Raw genomic sequence first — 16,411 nt, 5'->3', positions numbered from 1 at the left:
GGAGTGCAAAGAAACTGTAATGCTCAGTGAACTCCCAAATGCTCACTCTGCACGCTCCTCACATGGGCTGCACATGCTCCTCAAACAATGTGTCAGTGTGTTCGTGAGGGAGACAAAGAGAGAGATAAAAGACCACGCTGCAGATAACGGGTGAATAATATGTTTCTCTGTATCTGACAGTATATTGCATTGTGTGGGAGTGTGTGTGTTTGTCTCTGTATCATCCTATCTGTGTCTATATGAGCAGAGCTTCTTCTATATGTATATACAAGAGTCTACCTTCTTTGCCAGTGAGAGTCTGTCCTCTTGGCAGTTCTCAGCTTGCTCGCTGAGTGGCTTTGAGAGCCGGGTCACCTGGTCCACCAGGAGTTCTTTTTCCAGCAACTGCCTCTCGCGCTCAGCTAGATTCACCTCAAGCTACAGTGCAGAGACAGAGCGGAGACACACCTTTTTTGTATTCCTTTTGAAAACGTTTGCAATAAAGTAGTATTTTAAAAGTGTCGCGTACCTGTTCAATTTTCTTGGCCAGTTCTGCCGTTGATGGGTCTTTGCCCTTTAGCTCTTTGTAATCAACTTTTCGCTTCACACCCTCAAGTGTCTTGTCCCTGGCTTCTGACAGCTGAGAGACAGAAAATAAGAGAATTACAGACGAAAACAGACAACAAATTGACTGTGGCAGAAGTCAATAAGCCATTGTCACTTGTATCTAGTAATTTCCAAAGGTAAATAACCGGAAAATACACAGTAAGAATCTAGAATTAGTCTGTGTGTGTTTGAGTGCTTTGTCCTCCATGGATGGAAGGTACTCATTGCACTGGGGATTTAAGGGCTTTCTTTGCTAAACATAGTGCCTACATGGAAGCTACTTCCTGCTACATGACAAGCCAGTGGCAAACCGTGATAAGAGAAACCACAGTTTAAAAAGCTACAACATCCCTCCAAGGGCCTGTTTTTTTTTTCTCTGACATCCCCAAAGACAGCAGAAATAGAAGGGGAGGCAAGGATACACACAAAAGGAAAAAACACACAAAGAAGATGAGGCAAAAGGCTCAGAAGCAGACAGGATGACAAGGCGTTAAAGTTAAGTGAAGGGGCAGGGCAGGCATGTTCGATCAATGCCTTTAGCTAATGCTCATTCTGAAACAGCTGCAATTAGCGAGTGGAGACGCGAGTTAGAGGTTTGCCAGAGTAAAAAAAAAAGTGCACATGACCTACAAAGTGCTTAAATGAATGACAGAAAATTAACATATAGAACATTAATTAAAGTTTTGACCTGTCTAAGAATAATGAATGGGTGCCTGCTTTGCTTTTCTGGTCTGGTCCACATGGACACAGTGCCACTGGTTTAACGCTACTCGAGTAACATGCAGGACTGGAAATGCACCATGAAATGCAGCAATGTCATAAAGACTGGAAGGCAGAAAAAGGCTAACAAGAATTAAAAATTACAGTGGAAAGTTTAGGAAAATACCAAATAAACCAGACTGAATTCAGGAGAAAGTATTACGGATTTGTTACTGAGCACTCAAAGCATTTTAAATGAATGCCATAGCACTTTATGCATCTTACATCCATGGCCCAGAGGACCTGCAGGAAACACACACAGGTGCAGAGAAAACATGCAAACTCCACATAAAGAGGGATCAAGCCAGGAACGAAACAAAATCATAAAGACACAATGTTACCTCAAAGCTACGACTGGTCAGTCAACGTCATGAGAAAAAGGCTGTTCTGATTATTAAGACAAAGATAAATAGTAACTCAGGTGCCCACCTAACCTCAGCGGGGGCTTGAGATGGAAATGGGCAATTAAGAAAGCTGTAGTATCTTAACAGTGAAGTTAATATAAATGCCCAGGGCCCCATTAAAGCAAGATAAAGGCAGGCTATATATATATATTCAAATAAAAAAAATATGAATCTCAGCTGATCAAGGAGCCATGACAGGCAAAATAAAATGAATGTAAGCAGAAAATAGAAACAATGAAAAAAAAAAAGCAATCAGTTGATAGAAGACAGAAAAAAGGAAAATACATGAGAAATATTAATAGATGCGTGCGGACACTGAAACAAATATAAGAGAAGAAGAAGTGGTTGATTATACAGTACGAAGTAAAGAGAGAAGAGTTGGAAAAAAGAAAAAGAACACGTGGAATAAAGTACAGAGGCGGTCTGACCTGACACGACCTGCCTTATGAAACAGCAGTTTCAGCCCAGTCAACCATACTGAGTATAGAGGTGTGTGTGTTTGTGTGTGGATATATGCAGCAGTGTAGGTTTACGCGCCTGCATCTAATGTGAGCGAAGAAAGACAGTCCGGAACAAAGTGATGATTCCCATTTTCCCGTCCTTCATAGATGGGATTAATGAAGCTTCTCTCCTATAGTTGGGCAGCGAGTCTGATTAAAACAGACATGGGTGATCAGCCTATTAAAAAGCCTACTGTCATATGACTCAGGTTTTAACTTAGTATTAAAGCTGTCATGTGATAAGCCAAGGTGTGAGCTGGGTTAAAGTTACTGAAAAGCGAAGACAGAGATAAGAGTGGAGGAAATGTACTTGGAGAAAGTGATAAAAGACTGACAGACAGAGGAAGATAAAGTGAGAAGGAGCAAAAGAAAGGCCAGAGTCAGAAAAAGGAGCGAGCGATAGGATGTGAAAGCAGACAAGAAAGGCAGAATTAAAAAGACAAGAGATGCTGAGAAACAGGAACTGGGGCTGACCAAGAGGCACCCGGGAAATGTGCACTTCTCACAGAGAATATGACTTTGACAACAAAAGCCTGTTCGTGGTATGAGGAGTTGAATACGTGATTACATCATCTGAAAGCTGAAATTAAGCAACATATCTGATTCTGTTCCCAGCTCGACATGCAAATGAAGGTCACCAAATCATCTAGTGGGAATACGAGCTGAAGTAAGACTTAGAAATCCATCAATTCTGATGTCAGGCTTCTCAAACAAACCTTAAAATAAAGTGCTTAATTGCAGTATATAGTACCGCATAGTACCCAATGCCAAATAGCGTTTCAGAAGTATTATTACGCTCAAGTTCTTCGTCTGCTTTAAACAATTGCAACTGAGCTCAGCAGATCATGTTGGAATTGGAGCTAATAAATGCTGGACGACTTTTACTTTAATTGAAATTACTCCACCGCAAAAAAAAAAAGAGGGAATGAATTGCGACTGGAAACGGTTGATGGCTACACTGGCAGGATCCTGACTACTGCGTTAAGCTTGATTTTTTACATGTGATGAATCCACAATGAGACCGTCCACAAAGTACTAGATTGGTGGTGGGCTTTCTGTGCACTTGAGTTTTTTTTCTCAGTGCTGAGCTGATCGTGTTAAGAGTTGGAGCTAATAAATAATTAACAACAGTTACTTTTACTGAAATGAAAAAGAAGACTTTGGGGATTATAAAACACAGATAGTCAGAATCAAGAAACAGCTATATGGCTACAGAGGCAGAATACAGAGTATTCCGTTCGCAATGTCAGCAAGCTGGATGCTATTACAGCCTATTGCATTTTGTTTCATGGATGCAACGTCTTTGCACTAATCAGTATTTTGTGTTTATTGGGAATAATTTCACCAAGAGGTCCAATTAGAGTTGTTAAATGCACACTGATTACTGAGGGGTGTATTATAAAGCAATATTAATGAGTCAGTGAACTGTACCAAGCTTTAAGGCTCTCTTTTTATCTGGCTGTATCACCATAGTAACTCATGATAAACACATAACCTGCTCCCAACCAGGTTATGTGTTCAGAGTTTGGGTTTAGAATCAGCTGAGAGCGCTGATTGGTTATATAAGCATCTCATAGGGTGAAGATCTGGTCCACTGTTCCATGGCCAGGACGGAAGCATTGCTGCTCCTGAATACGAGGCTCAACAATCAGTCGGAACATTCTTTCCAGCACCCTGGAATAAATTTTCCCTAGGAGGCTGAGCAGTGTAATACCACCAGAGAGCTTTCTAACTACCCCAGTGACCTCTGCCAGTGCAACCGGTGAGGCTTTCCCTTATTCTTCAGGGTCTGTCTCCTCCACACAGGAGATTTTGGCTGGGTTCAACAGTTCCTCGAGTGCTCTTTTCACTGCCCAAAGATATTCCCAGTCTAGTTCAGCAGAAAAGCCCTGCTTTTCTTCATGGAGACCTGCTGAAAGTCCTCTTCTGTGGCCTCCCATGGACTCCTCTCACAACTGAGCTTTTGCTTCCACAAGTGCCAAAGCCACAGTCTCTCTGATGCCTGTCTACTGCTTCAGGAGACCCCATGGCCAAGCAAGCACAGAAAGTGTCCTTCAGCAGACTGACAGCCATGCGGGTCTGCAGGATGCTACCACGACAGACACTGATAACTTTATACTTTCTGTTATTTTACACAGTGAGCATTTTAGCTAGTTTTTCTTCCTGCTTTCAAATAGGCTAAACTTAATTAATATAGTACGTCCAGTGGGAGCATGCTTTACACCACTGCATCTGAGACTTTGCATTGCTCTTGGTGATCTAAGGCTGGGGTGCAGCTGCTCGGCCATGGAAATCCATTCCTTGAAGATCTCTATGCACTGTTCTCGAGCTAACCTGAAGGCCGCATGAAGTTCGGAGGTCTGTAGCGACTGACTCTGCAGAAAGTTGGCAACCTGTGCGCATTATGTGCTTCAGCATCTGCTGACACCTCTCTGTGATTTTATATCTAAGGATAACTTAGCAGTTCGTAACCAGCTTCTTGTGACCTCTTAATCCTGATTGCCAATGTTAGGGTGAGTGAATCCAGATAATGGAAACATTTCCTGTGTATGGTGAACTGACTTGGTAAAATAGGGCTGAAGTAAACATTGAAATTTCAAGTAATAGTCAAGAATAACTCAGAACAAGAAATGACGAGGAAAGTAAACAGAAAAGAACTATCAAAACCCAGGAATCACGACAATAATATTGACAAAATCAGCACATACACCACAAGTCACAGCAAACACAAAACTAATCTGTAAAAATGTCTTTGTCTAAATAAATCCAGATCTTTTTACAGTTTAATGGCTGACGAAAGAATGAAAGAAAAGTTTTTTACTCAAGAAATGTTGTTTTTTTTTTAACTCAGAGCTTTAAATGAACTTCTTTAGTTGTCAAATTCCGACTGCGACAAATATGTACTCGATTCTGACTTGACTGATTAATCTGTGTTGCACCCTCATATGTAACCACCCTAAGTCACTTAAACAGTACATGATGGATGGCACAAAGTGTGTCTTTGATACCCTCCCTCTCCTCTCCCCACTCTTCAATCAATCTTCTCTTTTCTCTGTAGTGCCCTCTCTTGTAGCATTTTTATAGCCGTCCTCTTCCTTCTAGTCGTATACACACTGACGTTCGTCTTTCCCTTTGTATTCATCTGTCTCTGTTCTGCCTGCTTGCCTGCCTCTGTATTCTTCATCTGACAGTCACAAATAATAGCTGCTTTCTTGGCTCATGACTGCAGTAAAACATTGTAGATATGACAGCATCCGAGCAGCCTACCATTAGCATATCATTTACATAAATTCAGCTCAGGTTGAAATTAACATGATGGCTTAAAAAGCTTCATAATAGATGCTACACCGAATGCCTGAAAGTGTAACCATAAAAAAACAAATAATGACCTTATTTATATACAACATCCACAGATTGGTCTACAAAAAGCCTTGTAATTAGATAAGAGACAAAGGGACAGATCAGTAAAGCATAAAGGTCAGCAAGTTAAAACAGGAGGAAAATCATATTAATATAATAAGATGATGTAAGGGTAATTAGAAAAATATGGGAGTAGAGCAGCTCAAAGGAATATTTATATATTTATGAGGACCAAGTACAAGTACAACTTAAAACAATGTCAAATAGAGGTGGTTTTTTCTTTTCTCTCTCTCTCTTTTTTTTTGAAATGTCTAAACAATGAAATCAAAATGAAGAAATATAGCCACCACATTGACCGGGTCACATAATGCAACTAGGAAGGAAGAGATAAAAGCCAGATGTACATTTTGACAGGAGATTTACAAGACGATTCAAACTCTGCCAGCATGCATTTATCAGGCAAGTTATTCCACAGCCTTGAAGACTCTGACAATGAAAAAGCCCCAGCTTTCCACTGTGAGATGTACCAATGGTTATAAAGTATGGGTTAGGCCTGCAGACAACCTCAGGCTATAGAAAGACAACTAGGGTGAAGTAAAACCATACATAACTTAAAATAATCACTGGTTATTTAGAATTAATGACCCCACGGTTTAACCACAAGCAAAACCAACTAAGTAAAGTGGCGAGTACCTGATAACATTGTAACAATACAAAAGAAGCAAAAAGCATTTAATTTGTACTGAAAGAATTTGGGTTTTTCATTGTGTTTGGAAAACAGATGGAGAAACTGTGACTGGAAATCTGTTGTTTGATCCATGAATTAACCTCGTGATGGTTCCACAAAAATATGTCACTGCTGAATTATTGTATCGCTGTACCGGAAATACATTTAACGTACATCCCAACTCTCAAGAGTGGCATTTCATGGTGTTGCTGTGTGGCTGACAAGATTAAAACCAAATATGCACGACTCTGAAGCTCCCCAAAAGTTGATTTTGTTCATTGGGACGTAGCGTTTTCAGTGGGAGAAACGTTCATCCAAGTGACTTCTTCAGTCTCAGCTGACTGCAAGTTTCCCCAATCTTATAAACAGTACATTTGCATAATGACTGAAACTAGCACCACTGAAGGAACAATGGGCTGTGAGGTCAGTTCCTAATCATAATATGCAAATTCTCATGACCACTGATCAACAACCACTGATCAAGGCCCACTCTGAAGCAGCAGCAAGGAACTTAACCTGGGCAGACAGTAGGAATTTGCTAACTAGGAAACCACATGGGAGACACGGAACATACACACAGCAAGTGGGAATGAGGCACAAAGAATGGGAGAACATAGACAAAACTACAAAAACTACAGACATGAGCACAAGTCACGGAAGGCAACAGTTATCATAATGAAACAGGAAGTCACAGGAAGACAGCTTAACTTAAAGAAGGCAGGAAGACTAGACAGGGGAGAAAATACAGATGAGACTGGGACATCAAGGAACTCAGATAATCAGGGAAGATGAGACAAAGGGAGTTAAACTAGACATGAAAGCACAGAGGGTAAAAGACCACCAAAGCAAGACAGGAAGTAATTAAGCAGATGACAGACAGAAAGGTGAACAAATACTGAGAAATCACTGACTTCACATATGACACACCAAGGACAAAACAGAAATGGGACTAGGACAGCCTGGGTACGAAAGGGAACTAGAAACATAGATATCAAAAATAATAAGTACTGGGAAATAATATTACATTCAAGAGACTAAACAATCCAGACCTAGAAGGTAAAACACTTTAACACTGCATTTCAGTCTAATTCCCTCATGAATTTCAATGACACACTTGGTATCCATGTGAACGGAATTTTCATAACTGCTAATACTTGACTACGATTTTCCTCTCTCACATTCACACGAGTGTTTGATTTAATGTGAACAGGCTTTGGTACACTTGCGCACTCACAGAAAGTGGATTCACCCTCACTACATTATTCTGTTTATGTGCCCGTTTGATTTATACATTGTCTTTGCTTGATTTTAATCCAGTACTTGCTTCACCACTTATCTTTCTTTGTGTATCATATGACTTTTTATTCTTCAGAATTTATACAAAGTTGAGGGTTTTTTCTTGCTCTTTTTGCTCACTACCTGTTCCCTCCATCCAATATACATGAACTTCCACACGCATACTGTCAAAGCGATTTTATTCGCAAAGGGTTTCCCAGTAGTAATTGGTTCCAGACAGATTGGACGAAGATTTAAGAGGGACAGAATATGACTCACCACCATAGGGACAGTGCTATCTGTCACCAGCTCCACCCTATTATAAATCCACAACTGACTGTGTCTTTGTATGTCTGTGGGATTGCTCATGCAACTGTGCATAACAGAAGTGTAACCAGTCATTAGATGACTGTTTGTTCATCGACATTTAGATTACACAAACGCTGCGCAGATCTCGGTGTGCGCACTGATGCGTGTGCACCTGTACGCGTTTGAGACGTCGACGCATCTCATAAACAAGCAGCAAATTTAGATTCCGACCCCAACCTCTGTTTATTTTGCTGCAATTAAAATTCCTCAGAGCAAATGGAAGCCTCAGAGTATATTGAACTTCAATAGTTTCACAGATGGCCCAATCTATCTTTGTCAAAATTTCCCATCAAAGGAAAGGGGGGGTCTGTCTGCAATGAACAGATAAACTGGTCACAGATGAATACAAATACACAATATATATGATAAATCGACAGCAAGGCAGTTGCATGGAGATTGAATTCGCATAGAGAATGAATTTGCAGGGAGAATGAATTGAGCTGGTGAGCCTCCTGCAAAAGTAGAGACCCCCATGATTCACTTTTTTGTACCCGGGGGAGCTAGACGGCTGTACGAGTGAAAACTGTAATTTAGAAAATGATTTGCTGTTTACACACAGATGAGAGGGAGAAGTATTAAATAACTGGGTGGCTGAATGGCAAGAGAGAGGAACAAACATGGACTGATAAACTAATCAAGGAGATAACTGTTGATACTAAAAGTTTCAGGAGAAGCACGTCTATTCAAACGTGATAAAGCTAGTCTATAGCCATGACAGCAGCTTTGTGAGGATGTGTGCTCAGCTACAGCAAGGCTTCAGATAAAATGCTCATATTAACATTGCTAAAATGGTGTTTCACTACAGTGTTTCTCATCTTACTTCAATATGTTAGCATGTTAACATTTGCTAAAGAGCAAAAGTACATCTGAGGCTGAAGGAAACAGTATTTGTTCATTAACCTGTGAATCAAACATAGACCTTATATGAAAGATGGATATTAGCTATTATCAAGTAGCACGTCTGTTTTTAAAACTTATAAATGACCTCAGGAAACACTTTATTGGTCTCACTTGCTATTTTCAAATCTTATTTGATATAGTAAAGTTCATTTTGTAAAATGATAGACCCATTTTAAGTAAAATACATGAGAAAGATGGGTATGCATTACAGTGTGGCTACCTTGTGATTGACATATGCTAACCTATGAGCAGACAGTGTCCTCTGTTTTCTCAGTTAGATACACCCAGGGTGTGATTTTTGTTTTCTGCTCACCTGCAGTGCGTCACGCTCCTGTACCCACATTAGCAAATCTTTGGACAGGACGAGAGGAAGCTGGTTCCACCTATTAACATCAGCAGCATACTTTTGGAGTTTTGGTTTTGACTCAATAGATGTGTGAAAATAAGCCTGCTCTGTAATGTGCTGGTCACAGGTTTTAAGTGTGAATGATGCAGTGAATGATAGTCAGGTCAGGGTTGGGCTGTCCGCACAGAAGAGGGGCCGTTCCTCTCTATTGGCCGATTATAGCATCTCCAGCAAAACTTCCAAACTGTGCATATCATTTTTTTTCAGAACAGCCCTTCATAGGCAGGTATTCTAACTGCAGGATGCCATCGACAACAGCCCAAGTGCATAACTGCAATTCAACAAGTTTAATAAAAACGTTCAGAATTCAAGTTTGTAGGAAATTATGATGTAATTGATTAGGCAACTGGTTTACAGTCAGCAAGAATATTTATAGGATAAATACCATGTTGAAACAGCAGTGGAATAACAAAAAGTTCCAGATCACCTTCCCCGCCCTAAAAGTGCTGAAAGTGAAAGTCAGATATGTTTTAGACACAATGTTCAGAATTAAACTTTACTAACAACCAGAAATGCCAACCTGATGGTACCGGTCAAGGTAAAGTCAGCAGGATTTGTGCTCTAGCCTCATAAAAATATGTATGAAGTTTTAATAAGTCCAACTGTTGCTGAGATATTTCAGTCTAGCCCAAATAGACCAGGCAAGCTGCACTGCAATCCTCAGAGTCAGAGACCTAACATCGCTGAAAATATCCAAATACATAGTTTGTGTGAGGAAGAAGAACATAACAAAAGGCTGAAGTTGTGCACACAAGTGAAAGAAAAATCCTGGTGGAAACAATAAAATTCAGAATTTTGTGTAAAAAAAAGTGTGGGAAAGAGTAAAGAAACTAATGAAACATGAGTGAAAGCAAAAAGATGGCATCATCAGGGCTACTTGTAGCAAACGATAAACAACAGAAGGAGTAAACAGATGGACAAAAAGGAGAGGGGTGTTTTTCAAATGAGCAGCACACGGTGAAGTCTTATCCAACGCTATGTTCATCCAAAAGAGCATAAGACTCGGATAACATACGTCTGGTCCAGCAGCAACTGTAAGCCAATCACTCTGATCCAGAGAGGTAACACACCCAGTCCCATGATGTAGCTGCTGGAAGGGGAACTCGGTGCATGTTTGTGTGCCTGTTTCAAATTTCTCTTCGTCTCTGTGTACACAGTGTTATCGCTTGGGTTTTTCCCCTTTGTTTTAGATACTTATCTTCTTTCTGAGTATCCGTGTGTGTCTTGAACTTTATTTGGCAAGTGTCCATCCTTAAAATTTCACTCCATTAAGATCTGCTCAGCAAAATGAGGCTCTCATCTGACAATAGGGAAGAAAATTCCCCCCAATCTTCATCCCTGTGTGGCTATTTCAAAATATTTTGTTTTAAATTGTGAATAGATGCATGCATACTTCCACTAGTTTGTCTAAGCAGACACTTCTCAAACATAATCAGTCTTGATTGTGGTCAAACTAAGAATGTTTACACTTTAATGAGCACTGAGCCCTGTCATTAAAGTAAAGCGAAAGCCTTCCCACACAGCATGTTTACTAGAGTAATTCAGAAGTCTCATTGTGAGATGAAATGCTGAACGTGTTTCAAAACAAGGACCTGCTTATTAGTGATGTTCTGAGTGTCTCCACCGCTCTACGGGTTTTATTCTAGAGCACTGCACTTAACTGTTCTTGCTGGAGTTCCCCTGGCTTGACAGAGACAGTAAAAGTTGAGCAATAATCTGTAAAATCTCTGACACCATTCAACTCACATACACCCGCAGCCGTACACTCCCTCGGACCTCTACGGATAAAAAATAAATCACGTATATTATTTTTATGACAAGGAGTAATGGGAACACACACACCTAGCTGGACAACGCATGGAAGCGCTGTTGAAGAAAGTCCCTGGTTTGCAGATGGACCAGGCATGCTAACGCGAACACACCTACAGACACCACATGTGCCAGAAGATTCTCAGGAAAATCTGTACTTTCACGGCATCTCTTTTTTTTTCATGCTAATTGGCAGGTTTAACTACATTCAGAGAGGATTTTGAATCCACGAAGCAAAGGCATTTCATGATATAGTCATGGTCGTACTGTTGGAGAAATGTGGGCAGCAGCGTATTGCACTTCAGGCACCAATTAGCGGATATATCAGCAAAATGCCACTATGGAAAGCGCAGGGGCATTTTATAGGATGCAGTGCTCATTCAGGATTATATACCTGATGGGTGGCTCTAACATTAAGCAATGCAAAACTGTCTTGAACTGTACAGTATGATTCATTTCCAGTTTTCATTTCTTGTTAATAAGGAATAAAAGAAGATAGTGAGAAAAGAGAAGTGGGTGTTGTGAGACTGTTGCCGGAACACTGTCAGCACTGTTTACACAAGAAAAATGAGTTTAATGAAGGATTTCTACATCTACATAGAAATCTGTGCATTCTCAAAACCTGTTAAGCATGCAATAAGTAGACACATTTTTCCTCCTACTCTATAACTTCTCAGGTAATTAGTATGCATTTCCACAAGTTTGGTGTAATTGCTTCCTTTGTGGAAGGACTGTCAACCGTCTGTGTGAGGATGAGTGTGTAGGTTTATCTAATGTTTTTCTACCTCTATTTGGAGCATTGTAATCTCCTCCTCCAGTTTCCTCTTGAGGAGTACGTCTTTCTTCTTCAGGTCTATCTGCCTCTTCTCCTCATTAATCGCTAACTCCAAGTCTCTCATGTCCTTCTCCAGGGCCTCCAGAATCGAGTTTCTTTTAGTGATAGCTGCCTCCTGGATGTTCACCTTCTCATAGTAGCTACACAAAATCTCTTCATGTTCCAGGAGCTGGATTCCTCTGTAGATTTGAGAAGTGCATATAGTATATACGAGCTTTAGGTCATCATGTAAGCATTCGGGTAGCAATTACTTGAGCTTTAAGCTATGAACATACAGGAAGTTGCGCCGCTGTATGGCAGCTTCGTGATTCTTGTTCATTTCCAGCAGAGTCTCCTGCTGATGGCTGATCATTTGTGTGAGCTTCATTAGTTCCAGTTTGTTGTCCTCACACTCCTGATTTATCTGGCACTGCTTCCCGGCAGCCTACAACAAGTCAGAGAGAAAGAGAAAGTAATAAGCATGTTCACAGCATCAGAAACAAGATCGGCACAAAGCACTTAATGACCCTCAGCAAGTCCGTTCTAATTATTTTATATTTTAATGGTCAGTGGGGTTCAGTGTGACAGAACTTTGGACGTATTAGATTTAATACATTTAATACATGTTATGCATTCATTCTTTTAAAGTATTTCTTCCATGTTTGCCCTTTTCTTAGATACTTGTGTTGTCCTTTAGTGTGATGGGGAGAAATGCAGAACAGGCCATGGTCAAGCACAGACCATTTAGTCAGTGTCCTCTGACTATTAGAAGTAACAGGACAAGCTGGCAAAACGAAGCTAAATAACAGGTGGTGCACCTAATTGGAGGGAAATCTAACAAAAATAAACAGGGAAGACCAGAACAAAGACCAGAAGTAAGACTAACCGAAACGCAAAAAACCCCAGGTCATTTCAAAAACACATCACTGTTATCCACTGGTCATCGCTCATCAAACTCAAAGCCAGCTCTGCGATGAAGGTTTTTTGGGCCAGAGGTATCACAAAACACAGACATAGCACTGAAAGAATCCTGAATCTAAATCTGTGGGAGAATTCTGCAACAGCAAAGATGGTACAATTAAAACATCCAGGAGAGAAACCTTCTTAAAATGTCATTTGGGTAATCAAAGTCAGGAATCACATTTTTCATAAATATTTACTATACATATGGAATTAATGTTATTTTCTAAAATGTTTTAAATAAATGATCAATATAAGTGTCCACAGGTGTTCCATCACTGTCATCATCGTCGTCTACATACAGCTTGTTCTGCTTTCTGATGTCTTCTTAGCTATGCCTAACAAAGAGGACTGCGAGAGCCAGCAAATTAAAAACCTTTTTACCTTTTTTGTTTACAGTGATAAACAACAAAAAAACACACGTTAATCTTTACTCTTTTTAATATAAAATGCTAGCAGTGACTTCACCCCTGTCTTATCTGTGTCTGTATACAACTTTGGATGTCTTGCAGCTCATTTAATGTTTGTTTAAACTGTCTAAATTGTGATACCGCCATACTGCAAAGCGTGTGTGTGTGTGTGTCTGTGAACCTTGGAAATGTCATTGCGTAGCTTGTCCCTTGTTTTCGAAGTATTAGAGATCTTCATACGAGCCTTTGACAGTCCTCTGAAATAGACGTATATAAAGGGAAAAATATAAAAGTCACACACAGGAACTCAATAAAAATGATGTCCAAACATAACTGGTTGCACACAGCTGGACATTGTAACTTTTAAAGAATCAGGATCTGTTATAATGCTATTATAGTATTTGATTATGACCACGAATCCTAAACACCTGTCCTTGTTGATGGCAATGGTGCGCTGGATTTCCGATTCATTTTCCAGGACCTTAATCTGCTCCGTCAATTCCGTGATCGTCTGTGAGGCCATCTGCTTCAGCTTGACATACTTTTTCTTCTCTTCCATAACCATATCGCACAGCTTAGAGTACTGTAATATTCTAAGGTAACAAAACACAGATTAGTAATGAACACGTTATTTATCTACAACACACACTCCCAATCCAGAACAACTTCTTTACATTTTACACTGATGTTTTGTATTTATTCTTCTTAGACTTTTAGGTCTATGCGCGCTTGTTAAGTAAAGTATGGACAGAAATGTTGTCATTAACAGATGCTATACTCCCAACAGAGTAATCTTAATATCAGTGACTCATAATCATTATAAGTGATCAGTAGAACCAAAGTCTCACGTGGTTTAAAATGCATGTTAGGGCGTGTGTGCTGTGACGAACGACAGCTAAATATGAGAATAGAGAGGAGATACACTGTCTGATTCCATGTCAAGTGCAACCACTTCAAACTGAACTCTGCTGCTTTGACCTTAATGAATGCATTTTTTAAAAATCTGCTTTTATACTGGGTGGTGCTTTATGCATTAGTCTGTGTCTGAACACTGAAGTATGACCAATTAGAAAGAAATGGTTTTCTACCCAGACAACATGCACAGATGTCTGAATTAATTGTGGCTGCAGATATTTTGCAGATCAGAGGAGCCAAACATATAACATGTAATCAATTATCAGTCGTGAAAAATGGTTATATTAAAGGAATATTTCACGGAAAACCAAAATCTACATACTTGGTGTGAGTTTTGTGCTTTTGGAGATGGATATTTGTTTTAGTTTAATGGAAGTAAATGGCCCTTAAAATGTCAAATTTATCCAAAAATCTTGTGAGAGGATATGAACATTAACAGTGTCTTCCTCTGCTGAGTTGTAATGTAATGAAAGTAACAACAGTTTATTTCCCTAATAAACTGTTTGTTTTACAGTTTATTTCTGAAAATGACAACATAATTAACAACACTATAATATCTTCCCCCCCCAAAAATTGGTGCACCTGCGCTGTAGCATAGTGTTGAGCTTGTTATGGTCCATGATGATCAGGTCCTTTTCTTTGAGCTCGTGCTGGATGTGCTCGTTCAGTTGCTGTTGGAAGATTTAACAAGGAACAGCATCATCATCTGCTGTGTGTATGCACGTGTGCGTGTTTGTGCCAGATATCAAGCTTCCCTTGTGCCTTTAAAATAGCTTCCATTTTTAAACTGTAAGTAAATGGATAAACAAAAATTCAGATAACTGATCTAACAGTCTTTGTTTTCTTTGTAATTAGTCCCTCCTTTAATTTTTATTTTTAAGAATTTCTCATTTATTTCCGAGCTGGTTGCTGTTGATCCAGGATTTTCTTATGTACTAATTAAGAAAGAGTCCATGAATCTTTTTTTAATTAAAAAAAACTTTAAGAATTTATAAAATGTTTTTTCCTCAATCCCCCAGACTGATCACTTCAGCAGAAACAAGTCTTTACATAGTTTTCCAATATTATCAGTGTAGATGACAGATGCGCTCTTGCTCCCTGGTTTCTCGGCTGTGAACATCCCAAAGTATCTAAAATACAAACCCACTGATTCTCACACATGTCTAGTTGAACTGCTCGGTGTCTGCATAAATGATTATATTATGCACTAAAATGCACTAATGATGACATAAAATGTAAATAAATCTGTGCGCGTGTCTGTGTGTTTAAACTTCACCTCGACCCTGAGCAGTTCACGGTGCTTCTGGCCTCTCTCCTCTGCTTTGATTTGTGTTAAACATCTCAGGTTATGGACCTCCTCTCTGAGGCGGTTTGAGTCACTGAGCAGCTCCTGAATGACCCGATACTGCTGCTTTCTCTCGCTTTCCTCTTCAGCCACCGATAGCTGTTGGGGAACAATTTAGGGGCTGTTCACAGTTTAAAAACACACACACACAAAAACAAAAAAAACCTAATGATATTATGGATCCCCGAGGGGATCACTGGAATCAATTTTCTCTTATTGTGTGTCATGAACAAAATATGTAAACAGAAATCTCATTTTGTCCCTCATTTCTTGAAATAAAGATACAAGGACATGAAAAACGAGTTAGAGAGAACTTTAATATTAAAAGTGCAAGACACAGGAAGTGGAAAAAAGCCTGAGATTCTTATTAAAGCTAATAAACCAAACTAATATTATAGCATATTATACTTAATATTATCACTCCCACAGTACAATGTACATATGAAAATTTCTTTGTGAGTGTTTATAATGTAGCAACCATTTGTGAATAACAGAAATTACTCTTGTGTAGTTTTTTTGTCTGTTTTTTGTATTTAAACACTATTTATTATTTATTGCTCTATTGCTTTTTTTGCTGACACTTATTCTTGCTATAACATGTGAATTCCCCCAGTGTCGGATTAATAAAATCTATGTGGTATTTAAAGCACATCTTGTGATAGGCTGGAGACTTATCCAGGGCGTACGCAGCCTCTCGTCCTACTCCAGCTCAAACTGTGACCCTGAATTCAATGAGCAGAAGAAAATGGATCGATGGTTGGCCCATACATGCCCACCTGCTTTTCAAAGCTGACTTTGAGAGCATCAACCTCTTTCTGAAGTTCCATCCTTTGCTGAATGCTGGCTTCTGTTTTGGGGACAGCATCTAACTGA

General features: G+C 39.6%; 1 protein-coding gene across 3 annotated transcripts in view; it reads right to left on the bottom strand.

Moving 5' to 3' along the window:
- ccdc146 (coiled-coil domain containing 146) overlaps nt 1-16,411 on the bottom strand; it is a 52,723-nt gene that overhangs the window by 7,503 nt on the left and 28,809 nt on the right. For all 3 annotated transcript variants that reach the window (XM_013274672.2, XM_003450742.4, XM_013274673.3), the window contains exons 12-20: nt 16,315-16,407; nt 15,470-15,637; nt 14,776-14,864; nt 13,707-13,871; nt 13,460-13,535; nt 12,205-12,353; nt 11,880-12,108; nt 509-619; nt 280-417 (exon numbers count right to left, since the gene is read on the bottom strand). In XM_013274672.2, the coding sequence (XP_013130126.1) occupies nt 280-417; nt 509-619; nt 11,880-12,108; nt 12,205-12,353; nt 13,460-13,535; nt 13,707-13,871; nt 14,776-14,864; nt 15,470-15,637; nt 16,315-16,407 (1,218 nt within the window). The remainder of the gene's footprint in view (nt 1-279; nt 418-508; nt 620-11,879; nt 12,109-12,204; nt 12,354-13,459; nt 13,536-13,706; nt 13,872-14,775; nt 14,865-15,469; nt 15,638-16,314; nt 16,408-16,411) is intronic.

Source organism: Oreochromis niloticus, linkage group LG17 (genome assembly GCF_001858045.2).
Source record: "Oreochromis niloticus isolate F11D_XX linkage group LG17, O_niloticus_UMD_NMBU, whole genome shotgun sequence".
Lineage (NCBI taxonomy): Eukaryota > Metazoa > Chordata > Actinopteri > Cichliformes > Cichlidae > Oreochromis > Oreochromis niloticus.
The sequence above is the reverse complement of the archived record's forward strand: the minus strand, read 5'-3'. Positions and strand labels throughout refer to the sequence as shown.